The 24,962-nt window shown below is 45.5% G+C and overlaps 1 protein-coding gene across 1 annotated transcript; it reads right to left on the bottom strand.

Annotated features, from left to right (window-relative positions):
- Positions 1-2,298: 2,298 nt before the first annotated feature.
- RASD2 (RASD family member 2) lies at positions 2,299-11,232 on the bottom strand. Its single transcript, XM_009920272.2, has 3 exons — positions 10,474-11,232; positions 6,149-6,428; positions 2,299-4,614 (listed from the first exon to the last, which is right to left on the bottom strand). The coding sequence occupies exons 2-3, from the start codon at positions 6,417-6,419 to the stop codon at positions 4,085-4,087; spliced, it is 801 nt and encodes a 266-aa protein (XP_009918574.1). The 5' UTR covers positions 6,420-6,428; positions 10,474-11,232; the 3' UTR covers positions 2,299-4,084.
- Positions 11,233-24,962: the final 13,730 nt, after the last annotated feature.

Genomic DNA, 24,962 nt, shown 5'->3' on the forward strand with positions numbered 1-24,962 from the left:
AAGCCCTTCAGCCTCCCAGACAATCAGACCTATTGCACCCTGGGGTCTCAAGGAGACAATGCTCTTTGTGAGGCTGCACCATGAAAGCCTCTCTCTAGCATCAGGCTGGCCTGGTGGCAGCAGTCCTCCTGGGGATCCTTCAGAACAGAAGCCTAATTTAGTCCTCTGGATGTCAAAACAGGCTTTTGCTCTGCCCTTCCCACCCTCAATTTATTTTTTACTTAATTCACCATGACCACCATTTCCTTCCTGATTTGTACTGACCCTGTGGCTTAATTAGATTTTTGTTATTATTTATAGTAGCTCCTATAATGTGTTGGCTTGTAATTTCTTCAGGACAAGGACTTTCTTGCTGTGTAGAGCAACGCACAAAATAGATTTCAGCCCTGTCTTGTCCCACGGCTGTGACTGATCCTTAGTCAGGTATATGTCCCTGCTCCTTGTCCTGAAAGTAAGTATGCGAAAAACATCAGTAAGGCTTTGTATTACTAATGCTAGGTTTTATATACTGCAGTGTAGGACAGGGTAGCTATTGGAATAAAGCAACTTAATTATGCTAGGTAAGACCAAATAAGGGTACACCTGCTCGCAGCATCTTTGCCGGATGGATCCCTTCCTCCAGACTTGCCCTTAGTCCTGTGCATTTTCATGACTTCTTGGGTTACAGTAAGTTCTGTGCAGGTCCCTTGAATCCCAAGGGGCGGAAAAAAAAAGTTGTTTCTCTTTCCATTGCCTCCAAGGCCTGGCTGTAGGTCTGCTCTTTGCCCCTTTCAGGGTCTTGCAGTTTCTGCACACACGTAATTGAGTTTCCCATGAAGCCCTTCCCTGCTCTGTCTTACAGTCAGACACATTCAGCGGTCAGCAGGGAAGAAACAATTCCCCTTTCCTCTTCCTGCCTTACCTTATACCCCCTGTGCAGACAGGTAGCCTTGCTCTCTGTTTTCCTGTCCCAGCCCTTTTCACAGAATGTAATGGCTGCTAACTGTGAATAAACAACTGATACATATACCGTCTGGTTTAGGGGCTGTAAGCACTTCTAGAAACCCCAATAATATATGAATATTAATAGAATTACTCTAATGATATAATAAAAGCAAAAAAAAAAATGTCCTCAGGAGCATGATAATCTAACTTCAAAAGCAATTACCATCAGTAACAAAATGCAGAGAGAAGACTAGGATTAGTTTAATAAGATTACTTGCTTATTGTCATTTGTTTCTGTGGGTGACTGTAATGCTGCTTCACCTTCATTCCCAGCCAGTTTCTCAGATGCTTCTCACCCTGAGCACTGGCAGGCCAAGCTGGACTGTGAAGCTGGGGATCACTGGCCTTCCCATGGGATCCAGCATATCTCTGTGAGCACCTGCTCCTTGGTCTCCTGCTACCCCTACTCTTGTGCCCTTGTTGTCACTGCAATGTTTTTCCATGCCCTGTGGCTTCATATCCGTGGTGGAAAAGGCAGGAATGGGAGGACATGGAAGGGTGAGGAAAGCTGATGTCTTTGTGGAGATGGAAGGACAATATGAAAAATAATTGTAAAGTCAGTGTTGTAAGACAAAGGCAGAGACTTGATGATTATGAAGGTTCTTTAAAAATTCAGTTTTATCCAGCAGGCTGGGGAGAGCGGACATAGGGTCAGTAAGGCAGCACATGGTCTATAGTGCAAAGAGTTCTCTTTTAGCTTCCTGAAGCCCCTTAACCCAACCAATGGCCAGCGCTCATACCTTTCTCACTCAACCCTCCCCATGTCGCTGTGGCATGTGAGTCCCAGGGCTTGATCACTGGTACATTCAGTAGTCGTGCACTTGGGTGGAGAGTGTAGAGAGGTGGGTGTGTGCTCAGGGGGACCAAGACTCATCCATCTGAGAGGTGCAGATGGTAGGATGGAGAAACTGCTGAGAGCAACAGTGATGTCTCTGCAGAGACCACGTTAGATTGCACCAGGGATCAGCATGCCAGCTCTGTGCATGAAGGACAGAGTTGTCTTGTGTTGGAGGCAGCATGGGAAAGAGTAACTGTCTGCTTCTGCTTGTGAGGATAGCTGTATATATAAGTTAATGTTCAGATACATAAATAGATAGATAGATAAAAATATGTAGATATAGACACAGTTCTGCTCCAAACAGACAAATGTGTAGCTCCTGGTGTCTGGAGGACATAAAAGGCTCTTCCAGAACTTACTGGAGATCTCATCAGGGCTCTCAACCCACAACTCACATGCCTAGCTGTAGCTGCACAACAAAAAAATAGGACCTTCCTCATTATTCATGGAGAAAGTAAAAAGGACCAGGACACAGCTAATAAATAAAACAGGTTTAATCATAAACCGTCTACATATTTATAGATAGGGAGGGGGACGTGGTCTGAAAGGTGCTGCTCTGGCAACAGGAATAAAAGAACAGTGTATTTTACCAGTCAATATACAGTACCAATGAAGGGTGGAGCTGATAAATGAATATGGGATTTTGAGGTCCGGAGGCTAATTTTTACAGACAACCATCATTCTTGGTTTCCTGTCAAATTATAGCATGAACTAGCTCACAGCTCTGCCCAGGACACAGCAAGGCAGATACAGACAAGAACAGAATTTGAGGGTGAGGGAGTGACAAGATACCTGAAGGTCGTTTTGAGGTATATATAACATATATACTTTACTGTTGTGTACAGTCTTGGGGCCATGCTTTGCCCGCAGTTATGTGGCACACATCTCATTCAAGTCAGTGAGAGTGGCAAGCTCACATCTGAGAGAATATATTGGGCTTTGAGGGCATACAGGCGCATGTTGAACAACAAAGCCAGAAGCAGAACAGGGACAGACCTGAAGACAAGGAAGCCTGGACTGGGCTGAGAAAGGTAAGAAGTGAATAAACAGCCCCAGATTTATCTGGCCAGCCAGTTCAGCCCTGTTTGGACAGCCAGCACAAGGCTTCTGTTCTGAAGGACTTCTGCAGTGCAAAGGTTTCCATCAAGGCAACCTTTATCAGACAACAGGGAAAACCATGAACAAAATGACTAGAGGCATGTTAACAGAAGAAATGCGATGGAGCTGGCCCTACAACCGTTCAGTTCTTAATTTTGAAGGAAAACCCAGTCCTGCCTCTGAAGTGGTCTAAGCCTACACATGAATCTGGTCAGTCTTGGCTGATACAGGCAGAGGAAGGAACCATTGCTCTGGTGGCCAGCAAGGCAAAGGGTGGCATTTGTACTATGGTATTCAGAGTCGGTGTGGCTACTTTGAGAAACAATATCACACCAGGCTTGCAAAGCAGTCAAATGTATTGGCTTTTTGCAGAACAATTTCACTTTCAATCAATGTACATATTACATAGTTTTACAGATGAAAACCACCTTTCACTGCTAGAAAGTAGACACTGTTTTGATATCAAACGAACGCACTTGCCATCTGATTTTGCTAAGAACCCACCCCCACACAATAAAAAAACCAAATCCCAAATAAAATCTATAATACAAAACAACATTCATGTCAATGTCAAATGATAAGTGTCCCAGCAAACATAAAATCAAGTTCTTCTTAACGCAGGTCCCCTCAGAAGCAAGTTAGTCATGCATCCGTATATAGAGTCCACTCCCAACCTGGGAAACCTCATTTGAGACTGCTGCCCTTTGAAATGCAAGTCCCATTTTTTTAAAGGAGTGCTCCACACATGCATGCACACAGACACACAGACACACACGCACACATGTAACCTCCTCTCTCTTAGCAAGAGCTGCATGCTGCGTAACTGTTAATGCCTTCTGTGCATTTTGACCTACTTTGTAAGGATGAGGTTGAAATGTCTTTACTTCTCAGGTCTGTATTCTTTAAACAAAAAGGGGAATGAAGAGGAACTACATTACAAAGACAGAGAAATGCACTCATATCTCAGGCATGATTTTTCCCAGTCATTTACGAGGACAATGTTATTTACATTCGTGACTCAGCAGAATCTGCAGGAAGAGTTATCCTTTCTCCATGTTGGGTTTTCTCGATGAACCCCATGAACCCATTCTGTGCTTCCACAGACCATTTTTCTTTAAGGCACTGCATGTGGATGATGACTTCAGACAGGAGTGCAAGCCCCCTTCACTGGATCGTGCATTTCTCCCTCTCCCTAGACTGACCTTCCCTAAGAACTTTCGATTTGATATACTTCAGGTCACTGTTGACGCTTGGCCGGCGAGCAAAGGGAGAGATCATGCCGTAGGCATCCATGTCCTTGACTCGGCGCATCCGGAAGGATTTCTGTTGGAAAGTGTCACCATACTGGATGGAGATTTTCCTGTGGAGGGAAGGGCTCATCTCATGAGGTAGCTTGGCCATGCTGAAGAGGACGTAGAACATCTCATCCACATTGGTGTTCTTCTTGGCTGAAACTTCGAAATAAGCGCAGTTTTCGTCACTGGAGACAAGGTTCTCGCCTTCATCTGAGCGTACCTTGCGGAAGACTTCACTGTGGTCATTTTTGTTGCCGCAGATCACCATGGGGAGGTCAGCTGATTCCTTGGTCTTGTTCTTCAGGCAGGATTTGACCTCAAGGATCTGTTTCTGGAGCCTCTTGACCTCATCAAAGGATTCTCTGTTGTCCAGGCTGAATACCAGGATAAAAACATCCCCTGCAATTAAAAAAAGATACTGTAAAAGCTTGTTGGCTGCAGCCTGTGTCAGAGGAGCTAATTTTAAAAAAGCAATAGGTTTATTTGCCATCTCCTCCCCATATTTTTTGTTTGGTCCTTTTGAATCTATTCACTCAGCTGTACTTTAATTCCAGTTCTTTTAATTCAACTCCCCACACCTTTCTGTAGTGCTATGGAAAAGACTTTTGGCTATGATGTTATTTCAGTCATATCTGATTTTGTTCCTAGGTTGCACTGGACTTGCAAGTTATTGTCCATTTTACTCTCTTTTGTAAACATATTTCTATCTCAGCTCTGCTGCATTGCTTTTCTTTTTTCTTCCTTTCATTCATACCTCTGTGTAAAAGACAGCCTGTTCTGACACGAGGAAGAGTGGAGAGCTAGTAGCCGCTCAGCCTTGGCCTTTTGATTACACAATACACAAAGAAACACCTGAACTGAAGATTTACAGCTAGTCAGACCCAAACGCCTAAGTTAGGAATGAGAGGTTTCCCAGTGTGCAGTGCTCTTCTGTCATTTCATTTGCTTAAGAGAAACAGACCATGGAAAAAAAGAAATACATAAATGACACAGATCCCCTGGCATTTCCTTTTGACATTTCCTGACTTACAATTCCTTTTGCAAATGTAAAATAATGCAAATCATTGCCTGTTGAATGACATTCATGTGGAACATGCTAAGAGAGTTTTCAGGGACAAAAGCTCACATCCACATGCCAGAAACTGGCCCTAGGACCTCACTGAACATGGACGCTAGCCTGGTCAGACGTGAAAGTCATGTTTCACTGGCTAGCTAGAGGGGTAGATAGCAAATCCAGAAAGCAGCTTTGTTGTGAGCTGTGGCTGAATATATCTCCACTGTCATTTTCAAAATTAAAGAATACTTCTTAGCTCACAACAGGAAATGCTTGACAATGAGAATGTACAAAGCGAGCCCACCATTTTCCTTTTTTTCCCTTTAACACATTTGATTAACTATAGACCAAGGAGAAAGGGTAAAAGTAGAGCTATCCTTTTACTGGAATATCAAATCAAGGGAATCAGGCTGGAAATTTTAGGAAAAAAAAATATTTGAGATTTTCTTGGTTAGAATTCCTTTCCTGTCCATTTTACATTTGTTTTTCACTGCTTGTGTCTTGTACTGACATGTTTATTTTGTCCTTTGTTGCTCTTTATGCCCATGATATTTTATTCAGCCATTTATTTGTGACTGCAATAAAAAATATGGAGCAGGAGGGGAAGGTAGGAGGGAAACAAACTAGGGTGAAACCTCAATTTTGAACCTTCACCCAGTGGACTTCTCCTCTGTGGCCAATGCACTCCCTATAGTGCCTGGAGCATCCTGGCCGGGAAATATCTCTCTAGAGAAGTGCATCTTACAACAAAATCAATCAGTCCCCTTAGCTACCTCCCAAGAAACGGTCATCTCCAGGCTACAGTTTTCAAGCTAATGTCTATCCTTATAATCTTTCACCCACTGTTCCCTATCTGCAAACTTCCCCCCACTTTCTCACCTGTCAGGATGGAAAGCCTCCTCATAGCAGGGAAAGGGTGATTCCCAGAGGTGTCCAGGATATCCAGCTGATACATGTCTCCCCGGATATTGTAGACCTTGCGATGAAAATCCTCAATGGTGGGAGTGTACTGGTCCTCAAACCGACCATTGAGAAAGCGTGAGACAATGGAGCTTTTCCCCACCCTGGAGGCTCCCAGCACTACCATGCGGTACGAGTTCTTGGCTGGCACGTTCAGGGTGCAGTTTCCACCGGACATGGTCTTCATCATTGCTTTGTCCTGAAAGAGGAAATAGCAGAGTTTAAGGAAAGACCAGAAACTAAAAGGAGGATGGAGTAGGTCAGCTCCTTATCACAAGCTTGTCAAAGAGTGCTCTGGAGCACAGTCCTGGTTAGTAGATCAATGGTCCATACAGAAGTCTTTTCATTGGAAATGCTTAATTTTTTCAGTCTAATTTCCAAGGAGTGGTTTTGTTGTTTTTTTTTTTTGTTGTGTTTTTTCTTTTCTTTTAAAGTCATATAAAAATGAAGGCATTTACAGTGAAAATAGCATGGTTTTGAACTGTAATTTGCTATTTCATTTCATTTAAACATTAAGGGCTAATTTTATCAGCTGTGCTTCAACTTAGACACCAGGATCCTTCCCACCATTTGCGTCACTTAGACACTACCAGATTTTTCAGTAGAGCTTGGTTCTCATTTAGATACATAAACACAGAGGTCAGATTTCCCAATATACTGCATCCACTGCAGCTGCCATTAGAAGCTAGACCGCCACTAGAAGCCTAGATCGCTTTGTTTGGTTGCCTAAATAGGAGCTGTGCATAATACTCATTTTCTGAGAGCAACCAAAAGTCGGACAGAAACAAAAATCATGCTTGACATCAGTGGAAGCTAGATATCTCAGTAACTTTAAATAGCTGGTCCCATACAACCGTCATTGCTGATGCAGGGAGTCTGAGCTACAAAATAACACTGGCCAATGATAAATTCATAGATCCGTGCCTTTAGTGACCTTTTAGAAACCAGATTTTAATCTTGCCGTTTGGACTGGTGGTGTGGGAACTCCCTGTCAACAAACTATCAGCATTGCAGTGGGATGGCTGGCAATGGATGGAACTGCAGAAACGTAGATTTCATAGGACTTTCAGTCTTTATACATACACAGCTGTTGTGAGTGTCACAGTCTTCACGGGTGCTAAGTACAAGCAGGAGAAAAGATGAAGGACAGCCATCTTAAATAGCTATTAGACAAGATTTCCAACCCCTGACAACTAAAATGAGTCTCAAGACCTTGGAGATCGCATTTTGACGTAGCACTCAGATGCAGAAAACTTTGATGAAAAAAAAAGAGGGTTGCTCAGACATTTTTCATGTACCAGTTCAAATGAATTGTGTGCTGAAAGGAAAAATACAACCCCTGTGTGGGGAAAGGTAACCATTAAAGCAAAGGAGGCACATTTTTGACAGAGTTTATTTTAGTTACTAGGATCTTATTAAAGAATAATCAAGTTCCCACTGTGGCGTTTATTTAACTTAGGTGTTGTTTATTTAGTATTACAATGAGAGTACTTTATGTACGCTGGAAGATCATTTGTGGGTCCAGATCTGGATTCCTATCTTTCCCTCGAGTGAATTTTATCTCCCAAGCTTTTATGTAGCTGACACTTATCTCAGTCAAAAGCTTAAAATCTTTTACTTTGTTTAACATGTGCTAAGCACCAAAGCAGCAGTGAAGATACAGTCACTGCTAAATAAAGAAGTCTCTGGAATTCTGATCCAGCATCATTACAAGCGCTGTGCTATAGCCCAAGGCAACTGCAAAATGCTATTATTTATTAGTATTGCTATAATTTGCTGCACGCCAACAGCACATTCAGCCCTATCTAAAGCACAGAAGAAAATGCAATGCTTTTCTCGGAGTAGCTTACACCCTGAATTATAGTCAGCGGGCACGACAGCATAATATTAGAGCCAGACAGTAATGTCAGAACATAACTTTGAACGAACACACGCATGCAGAGTTATGGTACTGTTAGAATTGCTGTGGTGGAATGACAGCAAGGAGCGCACCTGGTATTTGGAATGGACTCTGCGTTTTATTTAGAACAGGACCCATCTCCAACACTGCAGAAACACCAAATGCAATCTCTGAAACAACACTGCCATGTACCCTGGCTCAGCCCTCTCCTACATAGCCAGTCAATACTGTCTTGCATCCATGGGCAGACAAATGGTGACGGAGCTGCTTTGGGATGCTTCCTTTCACCCTCTCGGGCTTTATTTAGCTGACAGAGAAAAGCAGGGAGATAGATTTTGTGAGAAAAACTACAAACTTCTCTACAGCCCAGGTGCAGTATTTAGAAATGAGTCAGCTCTTCAGACTGGGATGGACCAGTGGAGCTGCATGAGGGCAAGTGGACTGTGTTGGTTCACACCTGCTGAAGATGAGTTTCATACAACTTGGTGCAGCAGCACCTGGGAGTGATCACAGTTATGCTTTTTAAGCAAATGCCTTGTATGTCCTGTACAGAACGTGCACGCAGGGGGGCCTGATCCTGGTCAGCAGCTTTACAAGCTTTACAAGCTTTACAAGCCAAAATCCTGCAAATTACACTGCTGACTGACAGGTAACCAGCGAGCTGCTGGTGATTAGAGAAACTCCTGTTACACAGCAAAGGAGGTGAACTGTGTCACTGCAGCTGCTTGGAGGGTTATTTTTGCACTTTTAGTGCACTTCTGTCCTCAACCTTGAAATGCATTCCACTGCTTTGGACCTCAGTTAATGCCACTATATACTGAACAGCTTGGAGAAGGAATTGCCGCCACAGCTACCCGCAGATGGGGAGAGTAAGGCACAGGGAAGCTGTCTGACCACCCAAGGTCAAACAAATGGGAAGTGTGAACGCATTCTGGGAATCCTACCTTTCAACCTCCTTCTCCTTCTCACCTTTCCTCACCCTTGCATCTCTGGTCATTAAACCACACTGCCTCCCACCCCATCAAAGGCAGAATCCTATGTGCGGACACATGCTCATTTCAGGAGACTTTGCCCCAAAGATGTAGATGTGCTGAAGGGGAAAAAGGGGCGTGAGGACATGCAGATTTTAGTGTATTAAATAGTCACTTTATGAAGCCCTTGTTCCGCCTGTCAAGGCATTCAGTCAAGTGCTCTGGTGCTTTCCTGACTGCATTTCATTTCACATGAAGTCAAAAGATGCTTTTCAGCACTTTGATTCGTGGGGGTGCTACTCATCTCATCACCTCTGCTGCAAATCTGACTCAGAGTGTGCCGTTGAACCGGGAGTTTATGTTTGTGGTTTGTGCTCTCTCTTCTTATCCCCCCACTCCAGTTTTTCTCCAGTTCAATACAATCTGTCTTATTTCCTCCTCAGAAAAAGAATGAAGCTTCAGCCTTCACACTCAGGGGTGGGAGAGAGCACAGGGACTCATACGTTGAAAAAGATTAAAGGCAGAAGAAAGGAAACAGAAAGAGACCACATGTTCATGTACTAAATAAAGCAAAATCAATCAGAAGAGAGTGAGGAGACAAACAACCTCCAGCTGGCTTTAATCTACATCTTTTCCTTCCAGTTTATTAAATGCTTAAGCATAGATTAATTCCCAGTGGTACCTTCTGCTTTATACACTGGCTTGATGCTACAAACTTTACATTAGTATTTTATATTGGTACAGCACTGGGATTTAAAAGTGTCATAGAAATGTAGGTAATGAGTATTATCCGCACTTAATAAAGGGAAAAGCTCATATGCCCAGAGAAAGCTGAAACAGCTGTCCAAAATCAACATTAAAACCCATTTCTCTGGACTCCCTGTGTAGCCTTCTACCTGCTAAGCACCCCTGCTTGTTTCATAGACAGACAGCGGAGTGAATGACAATGCACCTGCTTTTGCATGCTCTGAAGAGCACTTGTCTGAATTCCAGTGAGGTGCTGACAAATTTGATCCTGAGCATCTGGGGAGAGATATCTAAGGAAGACATTCTTCATTCAACCTGCCTACAGCTTTTACACCTTAGTTTTCTGTCCGTCCATCGGGGGTATGCTCCCTACCACTCCCTATCCATGAACAGACTTCTGAACTACCTCTCTTGCACTCCACAGTCTTCAGCTCTGTTTGCCATCCCAATGTAATTCACTGCATCCAGCTAAAAAGGGCATAGACAGAAGCAAACTGTGCCATGCATAACAGACCTGTCACTTGTTAGTCACTGCTAGTAACCCTGTAATTTTCATGCACACCACAATCACTCCTGTGGGATGTTTGTTTCCTACTTTCATCCCAAGCTCTATGCTACTTTCTTACCTCTCTTTCCTTGGAGGAGCAGTCCTGGGTCTTGGTGCAGTCTGATGAAGCTGATAATTTTAATCAGGGGCGGCTGCTGCTGTAAAAGGTTGTTGTTCTGCGGATCCCACGTTGCTTGCTCTGGGCTCAGTTCTTCACCAGTATTTCCTGGGAACTTAGCAGGATTGGGAAGGACCGCAGGGCTCCAGAGGGCGTTCCCCCATGGATGGTAAGTACTGGATCAGGCGACCGACATGGGCTAAAGAAGGGTCTCCGAACCAGTGATAGCTTTTCCCTTTGGTGAGATGAACTCTTCTTCTCACAGCCTCAGTTGGAGAGAAGGAGAGGCAGAGTCTCTCCCACTCCCACGGGCTTTTCTTCCAAGCTTCGTAGGCTCTGCTGGTGGGAAGGGGTCTCTGGAGCAACACCCAGTTGTGCAGGGTCCTGGGTGCATCCAGCTGGCCCACCCTGCCCCTGCACCACCTCAGACCCTATGGGGAAAAATCAGTGGGGGCATGGAAGTTGTCTATGGTGAACCTACGCTTCCCCAGGTCTTGCCTGGCACAGCCCCACCACCGCGAGCTTCTTTTCTTCTGGTCTGAGATTTGCTTTAAAATATTCTCTTTCTAGGACAGAAAGGGCTTTTCTTTACATTTGCCAATTAAGTCTTTCTTCTTCCCTCCCTGCCTTTCTCCCTCTCGCTCTCACAACTACTGGCAAATTGCAGATTTTCCTTCTGTAGGACTCACAGATAATTGGCTCAACTCCTCCCTTGAAGTCAGTGTCAGACACAGGGGAAGGAGGGGTGCTGAGGGGGTGGGATTTTGTGCCTATTGAAAAAAATCTTTTCTTTTTTCCTCTAAACAGAAAGTTCATATGCATTGCAGACTGCACGTTCCCTGTCTTTCCACCAGAGACCTCTATGTATGCATGTGTGGGGAATGAGTTAGCGTATGTGTACAAGAGACACAGAGACTTCACTTACTTTTCAAGCTGTAAATTCATAAGCTGTTTCTAAAGGCTCTACACTTCCGTGCTGATCTTTTCTGCTAGACAGAAGCAGACTGACTCATTTCCCAAGTAGGGGCTTTCTGTCCATAATTCCTGTAATTCTTTTGCCGTATGGAATACTTTCTCCTGTTCCCTCAACCTCGAAGACGTTACGTTAGGATTGCTGGTTGGTTTGATTAAGAAATAAGAATAATCTGTAACTGCTGTTCTTTTAGGAACATTTAAATAAATGAGAGACTAAACTAGAGCTGGGTAATAAAAATGTAAAAAAAGGTCAAACAAACTGCAAGTGTGGGGGACCGAGGGTCAGAAAAAGAAGAGAAACAAAGAAAAATTAAGGTGAATTCAAGGAGTTTGTTCAAGCCCAAATGAAAAATCGTGTTTGCAGTTTATTTCACTTTTTTTTTCTCCTTTTTGAGCTGAAGTAATAGTTTAGATCTACAAGTCTATTTTAAGAGATGTCAAAAAGATTGATTTTGAAAGATTTGAAATGAAGTATTTCAGCATTTCCCACTTAAAACTTATAATCGGAGGAAAAAAAAAAGAGGAAGAAAAACACTTTGAGATTTTCAAGATATTTTGACAATAACAAAATGGAAGGGAGGCACGATCTCCCAAATCCGAATATAGTTTCAGGTCTCCCACAATTCTCTCTCTTTTTCTTTGAGCAAATTTACTCTTCGCTGAACACAAAGATTCCTCCAGCTACCTCATCTGTTTCGTCTCCAGACCCCCCCAACGATTCCGGCAGCTTTTGAGGAATTCCTGAGATGCTTTGCTTTTTCTCCTCCTTCTCCTCCGAGCACCAGGAGGTTTCTGTTGTCACTCTCAGAATAATGCTTCCCTCCTTCTCCCCTGCTCCCGGCGCTGCACAGCGGCCCTCAGCAGACGTTGAGCAGGGTACCACGGCTGTTGCAGGCACATGGTCTGACGTGCCTGTACGTCCCTCTGTGCCGACAGACTTTGAAGACCACAACCCATGCTATGGGATGGGTCCTGCTGTAACCCTCTGCAAGAGGCAGCAGCTCCCGCTAAGGTCAGGACAGAGCAGGAGGTGGATTTGGGGCTCCGAGACTAACACAAACGCAAACTATCATTGATCGAATTCGGGAGGCAGCAGCTCCTGCAGACAACTTTAGATTTCGGAAGGAAGGGCACGGCTTGGCACAGCACCACTGAAACACTGCGGCAGTAGTGAACTGGTCATGACCTGAACTGAGTAAGAGTAAAGAGTAAACTTTTTAGACCACAGTACCAGGACTCCTTTGTCAGCTCCTGAGCCTTTTCTCTTTGGCAAAAGGTAGAGGAGTATTTCTATAGCTCAAATAAGTTTTTGAAATAAGATAAGATGCTTTCCATTCCTAAGTCATTGGTTCACATCAAACCTGGACCAAAAGCTGCCATCTTTGGTGTCTGGTCAACTGTGTAGCTTAGATCCAAACAGAGTGACCAGCCTCCTGGTATCACTGCCATGGGAAGAACTCTTCAAAAATAAAGTCAAGTCCTGTAGTGTTACAGAGAATAAACTCCTCTTTCATTCCTATAGCTCACATGTTGAGTGTATGAGTTCTCTGCCAAAAAAGAGAGAAGTGTAGTCATCATGGAGACCTTCTCATCAGCCTGGAATCTCAGCCTACTCAAGCTCTTTTGTAAACCAAACGCAAACTCTTGCCTAGCTGGCTTCTCCCAGCCCAAACTCCCACTCAGCTGTCTTCTCCAGCATTTAAAGTAGCCAGTCGAGTTCCTCAAATTATATCAAAATAAAATAGAAACATACTTGACTAGACACCTTGGCTTTATTTGATCTCTTAGCAAACAGCTAGTAAAATAATAAATTACTTCTGAAGTAAGCCTTTGAATGATAATTGCTAACTATGAGCCTTCAGAGGCTTGAGAGGTGTTGCTGTAGATTTTAGGTTGGGGTTTTTTTTTTTCCTCTTTTTTTCTGGTGTGCTCCTAGTTCAGGAGTTGACAAAAAGCCAGTCTTTCATGCCTTCCCTCAGGGCTCAGGACTCCAGAGCTCAAAAAAATCCCTGCTTTTTCAAAGACGTCCTGAGGGGCTCTGGTGGAGAAGTCATGTTATATCTGCCCCCATCTGAGAAGCAGGGATGGCAGCACCTCTTTGCTTTTAGGGTTATAAAGGGAATAAGTGGATCAGAAAGACAAAGTCACTGCCAAAACAAGAGAAAAAGTTCCCAGTCTCAGCAGTTTCCTCTGGTTAGTCAGACACCATCAGCCTTTCTTAGAGCTTACAGATATTTACCAATTTAAAAGCCAGGCTTACAATGAATTACTCTCTGGAGGCATTTCTCCCTCCTACTCCTCCAGTCTATAAAGAAAGCCTAAATGAGGTTTTTATCTGGCTAAGGCCATCTCAGAGGATGATAGGCTGTGGCTGCAGAGAACCACCACCACTATGAAGGGCTGTGCCTGCCTCGCTGGGTGACACTGGCTGTGGCTTGTGCTGCAGTCCTCGAGTCTGGGTGTCCAGTGTGAGAGACAAGAGAAACAGAATGTGTGGCAGATGAGTTATATCAGCTGGACAATATGGTTTATATAGGACTAACTGAAAGCAAATGACCTCGTTGATGCAGCGGGTCATCAGCACATACAGCTCTTTGATGCTGGCATGCGGGTCCTGCCGGCTCACCCGTGGGACTGCCTCGGCTGCGGAAGGTGCTGCAGATGTTGCAGATGTGGTTGGTGGACAAGACAGCTGTGCTTATTTTGGCTCTGCCTAGCCTGTGGCTGAGCAGAGAGGGAGGACTTGAGAGGCCAAGTCAAGGGAAGGGGAAGAGAAATGTTGCAGGGAGAGGCTGGGTAGAAAGAAATTCCCCAAAGGAATGGGGAGAGACAGGGGAAAATAACTACTGATGTGTGTTGCACTAACCACCTGGTTCCGAGTGGTGAAGACCTGAAGTGAAGTGACTTGCTCTATGGTGGGACACAACTACTCCTCAGACCCCTCAGAGGAGCTTCCTCCTCTCTGAAGAAGCAGAGGCAGCACACACGCTGACCATGCTGGCACCAGGATCTGGGGCAATGTGGGCTCGTGGGGCAGAATTGTCACCATCATGAGTAATTTATACCTTCTGCAGCTCCGGGTACTGGCTACGGCTGGAGATGGAGATTGTTGTGATGGGCTGATGCAGCAGGACCAATCTGTTTCTCTCCACCTTAAGGCAAATGACAGAAGTGACAATCACATGCCGTTCATCTCTGGTCAGAATTAGTTCAAGACAAAAGATGTTCCAAGGCTTTTGTCTCCTCTTCAAAAGCAAATGCAACAGAGATTAAATATTTAAACCAGCTTTTCTCTCTCTTTTCCCATTCATTTTCACTCCCCTCATTATTCAGTAAAGCAGGCTCATTTTTCCACCCCCTCACCTTCCCTCCCTCCCTCCCACATTCACTTCTCCTGCTTGGTGCCCTTCCGTTCAAGCAATGCTGAAAAGTTGGTGTTCAGGAGTCAGTAAACTGCAGGTACCAAGTCATATTCTGAACAGCAAGTAGATGAGCAGCCACAAGTATTACTGCCCCTGCATTACCTGTACCCCCTGGGTATTTAAACTCAGTGAAGGGCTCGCCAGGGGTGTCACAGTGACTGGGAAAATAAGTAATGATCATCAGTTATGAGTTAAAACAGTAATAATTGGGAGAATACAGCTGGAGAAGACATACATTTGAGAAAGTGGTGGTCTGACTTATATTCTTGGTCCTGCCACAGAATTTGTGTATGACTGTAATTTCTCAGCATCCCAGGGTATAAAATGGGTTAATAATATTTACTGAGTTCTCTGCAAAATGGAAAAGCATTGCTTTGCTGTGAAAAACATCCAAGTCACCTCTTATTTGCTGCATTTGCTGTGAATCATTTCTTAATTACATTTTAATGAAATATTTTTGAGAAAAGACTGCATTTCTAGTCCCTCTCCTTTCCTTTTGCCACTGAGACAGCAAGTCCAGATTTCATCCCCAGACACACATACACCCTTTCATTTTCATTCCACTGGTGAAACTTTTTAAAGCTTTCCCCATCTTTGAAAAATTGCTAAGAAGCAAATTAAAGCTTAACCCCCCCCCCATTATTCAGAAAAGCTTCAGGGTAGAACATGGGGGGAAAAAACCCCCAAAGTGTACAATTAATTTCTTTACCCTCAGCAAATACCAAGGGGGGGCTGGTTTATAGTCTCCCGGGCCCTGATGGAGGAAAAGCCACCCCCACCACATCCATCCGTGTAGCCTATGATCCTGCCGGAGCGGAGGGAGAAGTCATGCACTCGCCTGACAGTGACTGCAGAGTGCTGTGTCAGCCTTTCAGGAAGGAGTGGGAGCAGGTACACATCACGTCTTTCGGTCTCTCTTCAGCATCCCATTTCCCTAACTGCTCCGGGGCCCTGTGTCCAGACAGATAACTCCACACCTGGGAAGGAGCCAACGCACGTCTCTCCTGCTGAATGATGCTGGTAGGAAGGGGTTCGTTCAAAAGGACCCCAAAGCTCTCCTCTGGCTGGCACCATCCCAGTGCTTCCAAAAGACAGAGAGGGAAATGATCCCTTTTGGGCCATTTCTAGAGCTGTGTCCCCACTGCTGTTACTTGGCTCCCCAAGATATGTCCTTACCTGTCCTCTTTTACCATCCGTTCTGACCCCCTTACCAGGGCTGATGATTGTCTCTGGAATACTGTTACCTGCGATGGGAATATGAACAACTAAGGAGAGCAGAGGAGAAGGGGGAGTTAGGAGAAGACAAGGAGGACTGGGGAGGAGAGCCCTGTAAGTCTTCACAGAAAAATCTCTGATCAAAAGCACAATGAAGGCTCACTAGATACAGCTGAAAACAAAGACAAAACAAATGGCATAGGAGCAAGAGGCGATGCATGAAAAATGCATGAAATGGAGACTGACAAGCCAGAGGTCTCTGCAGCACACATGATGCTGCCTATGACCAGCTATTCTATTTTGGTCTCCATTAAGAAGTAGCAGTTACAAGTCTGGGCCTGGCCAGTATATGTGGGATCAGCTGGGTCCATATGAACACTCCCATTCGGAAGCCCTCCCTGCCTTGCAATCTGTCAAGTGCAAAAGATTGCTTCTCTAAGGATCTGGTTTCTCACATTCATTCATACTCCACCAACACCTTCCATCTATACCTGTGCCTCCAGAAAACAGGAGAAAATTCACCTGTAAAACCTGATGATCTTTACAGGTATATCTTTCTAGCACAATTCTGCCAACACCGTTGTCCATGCCTGGGAGACAGACTTCTCTAAATCCACTGCTGCTCCCTGAAGCCATGCGGGTGTACTGCACAACCTCGAGCTGATCGCTCGCACGATTCCCTTGGTTGTCCTCCTGGAGCCAAAGCCCGAGCACTGAAGGTGTCTTGTACTAAGTGATCTTCTCGGGTTGCCACCACGGTGGCTCGGGCTCTCCATCTGCATGATTCTGCGCAGGTTTTGTTTGGCACTTGGTTTCACTGTGGTTACTTACAAGAAGAACAACAGCGACGTGGTGATGATCAGTGTGAATTAGGGCACTGTGTCCACACACTGGGTTAATTGTTTCTGTGCCCTCTTCTATCTAAAGGACCAGTCCTATGCTAGAACCTGGGCAATTACAGCACTTGTTCTTTTTTCGCTGTTCCTTTCCTTAAGAAAATAAGAAAGCTTTGGGGACTGAAAAATGCCTCATTCCTTTGATCTGAGAGATATCATACAACTTTATTTATAATCAAAGGAAGCCAGTGAATGGGAATCATTCTAGAGGGAAGAACAGGTGAGAATGACAGATTGTTCTTTTATATTTCTTTTTGTTCTTGTTCTGTTTCCGCCTCTCAGAGGACTGCAATCACATACTCAAGATCCAAAGTGAAATCCATTATAATAATAATAATGGTAATACTATGTACTCTTAGTGTAACTTTTTTGCTAATATCTCCACACATTCTGCAAATACCTAGGAAGCTAGGCTCAGTCCCTCCTATGGAGGAGGAACATAAATATTTTAGCAGTTTACAAATAGAAAAACTGAATGTGCATACAGGTTTTAAGCAGTTGCTCCCAGGTGACTCAGGGTGAGCATCTCCAGACATGAGCTCCCTCTGCCCATACTCCAAACTAACTGAAAACGGAGCAGCCATCACTAATGAGCTGTTGAGCATGAGTTAATTGGTCCTGTTGAGAGATTATATAGCTGTTGGCCAGTTCAGAGCATGAGCAGATGAGTTGTACCTGTCTGCAGAGGGCCACGCAAATAAAAGCCTTGAGGCTCCAGGACTGGAAATAGAGTCCTCATCTCCTCGTCCCTGGTCCCGGGCATCAGCTGTATGGCCAGGAGCTAACACAGCACACAGAGATGTGTATATAACAAACGCTCGCTGCAGAGTACCAAAACCTTCCAGGGAAGTATAGTTAATGGACATGTCGATAACCTCAGCTGCGCCCTTGAAAGGAACCAGAGCACAAAACTGCTTTGGCCCAGTTTTTAAGAGGCAGTGTTGCCTGCTACAATCGCTCCACAAATACATGTCAGGTCCTCAAAATCATGAAACAGACTTAAAAATGGCAAGATTAAAACAAATTACGTAAGAGGAAAGAAGCCCTCAGGGTGCTGCAGGGTTAGGTTTTTCTCTGCAGCAGAAATGACTAGCATCTTATTTTTTAACTAAAAAATCAGAGCTCAGACTAAAGCTTCTGTATTTGCACATATTTACTGACAGGGGCCAAATTTGAACGGTTCCCTGTAGTTAATGTGAAATTGGAGAATTTTCCTGAACCAGCCTGGTTCCTCTGCCCACAAATCTGTGTGATGATCTGGAATCGGGAACATTCAGATTTTTTCAGTGACAGCCACAAGCAGTTCTTGTTTGTATGGAGCCAGCAGTGATGCTGCCTGCTTCCTTAGGGGCAAGATTTCAAGGCTGCGGAGATCCACCCCGAGCCTCTGCCCTGATGCCCTGCCAAGCAGAAGCAGTAAGGCAACACCAGCCTTTCCTTGCTGCAAGCCTGTTTCTTCTGCTCAGGCTCCAGGCTGTGCTAGCCTGGCACCCAGTTTTAGCAATGTAAAAAGCTATCGTTCTGACATGAAAACCTGTCAAAGTGGCTTTTACTCTGGTGTAAATCACTAAGTAAGCTGCTGAGTCAAAGGAAATAAAATGTAAGGTGTTTTCATAGAATCATAGAATCATAGGATGGTTTGGGTTGAAAGGACATTAAAGACCATCTGGTTCCACCCCCCTGCCACGGGCAGGGACACCTTCCCCTAGACCAGGTTGCTCAAAGCCCCATCCAACCTGGCCTTGAACACTGCCAGGGATGGGGCATCCACAGCTTCTCTGGGCGACCTCTGCCAGTGTCTCACCACCCTCACAGAAAATAATTTTTTCCTAATATCTACTCTAAATCTACCTTCCTTCAGTTTAAAGCCATTACCCCTTGTCCTATCACTACATGCCCTTGTAAGAAGTCCCTCTCCAGCTTTCTTGTAGGCCCCCTTTAGGTACTGAAAGGCTGCTATAAGGTCTCCCTGGAGCCTTCTCTTCTCCAGGCTGAACAACCCCAACTCTCTCAGCCTGTCTTCACAGGAGAGGTGCTCCAGCCCTCTGATCATCTTGGTGGCCTCCTCTGGACCCGCTCCAACAGCTCCATGTCCTTCTTATGTTGGGGGCCCCAGACCTGAACGCAGTACTGCAGGTGGGGGCTCACGAGAGCCGAGTTTTCTACGCGTTTGTTCTGGCTGAAGGCTCAGAGGACGTGTACAGGAGTATAAATTTACCCATTACCTTCTCCATCACTCTGCACGCTCCCAGCCTCCCTCTGTCCAGAGAAGCTTGCTCCTCTTCAGATAATCTCACAACAATCCAATTAGCAAGAAAACTTTCCGTCTTCAGCTCCGGATGAGACTACCAGATTATCAAAGGCTCCCGTTGGCTCTGACCTGCACTTTGCTTCAAAGCAGAGGGCAACTGCATCTATGAAATGAACAGAAGGGACAAATTTAATTACTGGCAAACTAACCCATCAGGATTTCCACCCCTGATAGTGCTGGACTGTAGAGAAAAGGGTCTGTGGTTTATGTGGGAGGTCGAACAAAGAAAGGGAAGGGGATAACAGTAAGAATTTGTGCTGGAAATCACTGCTAATTAGGACAGGATGCAAAAACTTGGAGCTGCTTCATCTGCCAGGCTCTTCCACGTGGTACAGACCTAAGCCACACTGCATTTTTGTTCTGTCTTAAGGATCTGGCCCTTTTATCATACAGCCTAATTCTATATAGTGCCCTTCTTAAGGGAGGGAGTAGGGAAAAAGCATAAGGAGTTCAATTTTCTCCACTTTTGCACTTGAAGACGGTTTATGTAAGCACCCGGAAATAGCGATTCCTCCTTCTCAGTCTCTTTGAAAGGCACTTTACGCTATTTTAATGCTACAGAAAGGAAGCCAGGCACGTAGATTCATGCCGCACTTGTGATTCCTTCGATGACTGACAGTGCAGGCTTAGTGCTGCCAGTAAGGACTTGAAACCAAATTCAGCAGCAAAGGTAAAGCACTCGGGATAACGAAGCAGAAGTGCCGCAAACCGGTCGCTCTGGCGCAGTCCCTCCTCGGTGGCACGAGGGCCATGGGTACACACACCTCCCAGAGTCCTTCATCCTGCTCCACTGATGGAAGCAAAGCCTTGGATCATTCCGGGGTGGTCTCCCGCTCCTTCAGGCCCACGGCGTTGTTCAGACGGGGAGACGGATGGGAGGAATTAGGGACGCAAGTTGGCATAGCAACCTCAGGCTCTGCGCTTTCAGGCTTATGCAACCACAAGCAGGTTGGGAAGGTGCGAAAGGGCAATTCCCTCCTCTCGCACACGCACAGCCTCGTCAACCAACGCTTCGCATCCTTGGCAGTTAAGCAGAAAACAGCAATCTGCCAGAACTTTGTGCTTCCCGCAAAGCCTTGCCCTTGCCTTGCATTTCCTTCTGGAGGCTTCACAAGCTTTTGGGCAACAGCGGGAGCCTCCAAAGCACCCTTCACCCCATCCATCACCCATCAGAGCATGCCCTGAGAAAGGTTAGTAGCTCAGTGTTTTTGCCCACCACCAGCAGCCAACCAAGGGTGCTTCAGGTACAGAGTGCACTGCTAAAAATAAGATGTATGACCCCCTGACTGCTATGATGCAGCCCTTGGTGGCCCTCAGCACTCCCAGCCTTACAAAACCCCGTGCTCCAGGCCTGGACCACAGAAATGCAATCCTGCAGCTCCCAGGACAAGACAAAGAGGGGGTATGACAGCTTTTTTGCTCTCATTGCCAATAGGAAGCATGTAGGTTTTAGGCATTAAGCATTTTCAGGTCAACAGCTAAGCAGCTCTTCTGTCCTGCCCCTAGAAGCAAAGGGGAAAGGTGAAGAGAAGCCAGGGGTTTTGTCTGCAGAATGAATCTCCAAGAGGCTCTTCCAGCGTATAGCAGTTCATGGGGTTGAGCGGAGATCTGCTTTCATCTTGGCTCATTGCATCCTCAGTTACGAGTTTTTTAGACACCACTGGCAACTGTATCTATCATGCTAGACAAATTTTATTTGAGAATACTGAAAAGGGCAAATAGAGAATAAATCTGATGTCCTCGCTCTATCTGAGCTAATGTAAACTCTTGCCAGCAGGAGAGCTTTAAAGTGGACAGGTAGGCAGCTTGGTCAGAGGTGCAAAAGGGCACTGCACTGAGCTGAGCATATGGCTGCTCAATAACCAGTGCAAATCCTTGTGGTTTTACAGTAAATCTCCTAACAGCTGATGAGATTCAAGTCCTCCTGGATTTGAATCTGTGTGATGAGAGAAAAAAAAAAATCGGTTTTATTTTTATTTTAAAGCAGGGAAAGAACACAAAGACAACAAACCAAAGTTTTCATGCATGCAGAGCAAATTCAGTAAACATCATTTGAATTAACCCTGCAGATTCAAAGGTTTGGAAGTAAAGGTAGGTTATTCCTATTTTCAGTCTGAAAATAAATATTAATAACTTGCAAACCAGTCTCATGATTCGGGAAGAGCTGACTCATGTTTCAAAATGCTTGGCAAGGCAGTATTGACATTGCTACAAATACCTTCGGTGTCCCATTAGCACCTAGTCGGAGGTGCTAGGACTTCCTACATAACCGCCACATAAGCAAAAAGCCTTGGCTGCCCAGATATTATCATTTTGCTATCCCTCAGTGCCTTGGCCTGCCAAACATGCCTTACTATGTTTCTCAGCAAACCTGGCCAAGCTTTTTTAAGCATGGATCATCAGAGGGGGTGAGGAGCATTTTGCTGGGCAAAGCTTAGCCAGTTCACTACCAGCTCTGTGGCTGGACAGCTTTTTTCTTTACAGAAATCATCTTTAGCCAGGGTACAGTTTTCCAGCACTCCAGACACTGAGCTGCAGGGCTTTAGTTATATGGATTGCTGGAGCAAAGTGAACATGTACACATTCTTTTGGGGTACTTCCAGGCATTTCTCGACCCCTGGACAGGAAGGAGCAGGGGAAGGTGACAGAGGGAGTTGGCAAGCTCATCCCAGCTATTCTGAAGGTATGGATGTACTTGTGGAAAGGGAACAGGTACACAAGGTGCCTGGAATGTCCTTTAACACCTCTTCCAGTCCCCTGCCCCGACTCCTGTTTCCCAGCTCTCCTGTGTGTGGCCCACAGGACTCATGAAAATGGATCTGCAATGGGAAGGGAGGGAGGGAGAGATGGTCACACTTGTGCCACCACCTCCAGAGGGGACCACTGCTCCTGCTAGATCCTTCCCAGAGCAAGCCCAGACTCGTTGGGCTCACAGTTAGGAAGGAGGTTATGGTCTGTTCACCAGCACCTGGGCAAGCTAATCCTTGCATGCAAGCCAACCTGCTTGCAAGGTCCTCACATTTGGTGGCTTGGGTCTGTAAGCTTCCTTCAGGCTACCTCTTCAATCAACCCCATGTTATGACACTAAGATGAAAATTGCAGGTAACTATATGAATAAAATGTCATGTACTGCCACCTCACCTCTGGTTATTGCCAAAGGAAGCTAAGCAGACGTAAGACTGCAGCGCATCAGTCCCGACTCCATGAGATCACACAGTCTTACATAGCCAAGAAATATGTTACAGCACAGTTTTTAACTCTTGCTTAAGCTAAAGGTTTTGCATTCCCTAACTGCCCCAGAGCTGCAGTGCAGAGATGTCCTGGAATATCACCTGCATCTTTGTTTAGTGATGGAGATGTGCCTCAGCTTTATTCAAACTGTCACACCTTGCTACCCCACACAGACAGCATCCACCTTCCTCACCAACCACTGCCTGTCCTGAGAGACAGTCTGACACAGCAGGCCAGAGTTATATAGAGGGGGTATTGCCTTTTGAGGCTGTGACAGAGACCAATGCATAATGTAGGCCAGGCTTACATTTAGTTTTCTGGCCGGTATACATGGACCGCACAGCCAAGCATGATTTGCTGCCTACTATTTCTCTCAAGTGTCTCTATAGCCACGGCTGCTTTGCATTTCTCCCCACTGTGGCACCAGCAGCAAGCCTAACCCAGCGTACAGACACGGTTAGGAAGCCAAATCCCAGGTATTTGAGGGAGTTGTGGGAGACGCAGTAAGTGCCTTTCACAGGGCTTTGTTGCTGCTGGAGGAAAGTGCCAGCTCTGAGAAGGAAGTCGACATGGGATAAATTTAAAAATGGGCTGAGTGGCTCTTGGAGGGGGTGCCTTGCTGGGGATGGCAGAGGGATGGTGGAGAGCTGCTCATTGTTCTCCTCCCCAGTGGCCACCCGCCTCAATCTCTCTGCTCACACAGGGATTTACAAGCACTCCATGCCAGCCATTTTCTTGAATTTGGCCTTATGGCCAAAGCTGCCTTCAAATGAGACGACAGCCAAATTCTTTCACATCTCTGCTGCTTTCTGTTGTCTGCCATTGTCAGGGAGAGTAAAAGACGATCACGGATACAGCGGCCAAGCACAATGGAGTTGGAGTCAGTGGCTGTGGGGAATGGCTGGTGCTTTCGCCGTGAGACTTTTAAGGACCTCTGTAAGACAAGCAGATCCCAATTTGTGGTCAGTGCAGTGCTTGTGCTCTGCAAAACCACCCTTTGTGGTCCCTCTTTGGCCAGCAAGATGCAAGTGAGCATGCACTTAACAGAGCCCTGCTCGATAGTGCAGCCCAAGCATAGCACCATACCATTGTAGGCTCTGTCTCCAGTGGGATTTAGGGGTGTGGAGGGGGAATATTACAAATACTTCCTCTGCTTTGTGCTCTTCTGCCACTTTCCTGCACCCAAAACTTTCCTCTCACTCTCCAACCTTGACTCTGGCCAGTCCCATTCAAAGTTAGGCACTGGTCCACTCGCTGTAAAGCTCACCCCTTCTCCCAACACTCATTGTACCAAGTTGGGTACTGCAGACAGCAAACGTCAGAGGGAAAACAACCTCGTTAACAGAAATGGATTTTTCTTTCCACACAGATGGGCAGTGAATATTTTTAAACACAGTCTCAACAAGATGTGCTAATTGGTACCACTGTAACCCCACGGTCCTTTCTCGTAAGCAAGCTAAAGAACAGATGGATATTATTATGAAACTCCAGGGAGATGGACGGCTGCACAGTGAAGTGGACACACTTGTCCCTTCTCCAGTTCTCAGAAAGGACCCCAAAAGAGCACTTAATTTCTGAAACCCAGCCTGCAGTCGCAAGTAACCCTGAGATGTACACACCAATCCAGGTTCAAAAGCATCAACCATGTTTGCAGCAGCAGCCTAAAGAGAGAAGGTATATGTAGAAAAGATAGTAAGACCAAGTTGTGTAAAAAGCTGCTGAAAACAGTAAAAAGCACAGATGCTTCCTGAGAGGGAAAACTGCAAAGCAACAGTGGCTAAAGAGACGCCCAAGAGAAATAAGGGGGAGCAAATTGATCTTGGTTGCACAGACCATGTATGTCAGCCAGAAAACTAAACACAAGCAGTTTGGCCTGCATTCATTTCTGTCATGGCCTTGAAAGGCAATACTTACTATTTACATGACTCTGGCCAGGGCTCGAGTGTAGTCCTTTACCAGAAAGATCCTGGGGAATTGTGGAGTGTCCTGTGACTCCTTGCCTGGAGTCCAGCTTAGATCACCTTCTTCTCCCAGAGGGCCACATCTCCCTGTCCTCTCAGTGATCCCCTGCCAGAATCCACCACAGAAATCTGTAAAGGGAGAAGCCTGTTTTTGACATCCCTATTTTGCCTTATTTAGAGCAGGGACTAAACGCAAACCTCTGGGAGCATGACCTGACCATCACATCCCTGATGATTCAAGAGTTGAGGACCCCAAGTTCTGCTGGGGCTACTCCTCTTTGAAAAAAATTGGTACTGTTGAAAGTGGGGATGTCCATGATGCTCTCCCACGGACCCTGGAACAACGCCTTTCACTTCTCTGGCCTCTCAAGATGCTCATGTTGATACAACCATGATCTTTGTGATACCTCAGCAAATCAAGGACTTATGCAGCTTTATG

This window comes from Haliaeetus albicilla, chromosome 19 (assembly GCF_947461875.1).
Source record: "Haliaeetus albicilla chromosome 19, bHalAlb1.1, whole genome shotgun sequence".
Taxonomy (NCBI): Eukaryota; Metazoa; Chordata; class Aves; order Accipitriformes; family Accipitridae; genus Haliaeetus; species Haliaeetus albicilla.

What these genes read in the sequence shown, in the direction of transcription:
- RASD2 (XM_009920272.2), bottom strand. Translation starts at nt 6,419, where the DNA reads ATGATGAAGACCATGTCCGGTGGAAACTGCACCCTGAACGTGCCAGCC. An exon ending in GAGGCTTTCCATCCTGACAG is followed by an intron (nt 4,615 to 6,148) that starts GTGAGAAAGTGG and finishes TTTTAATTGCAG; the next exon opens with GGGATGTTTTTATCCTGGTA.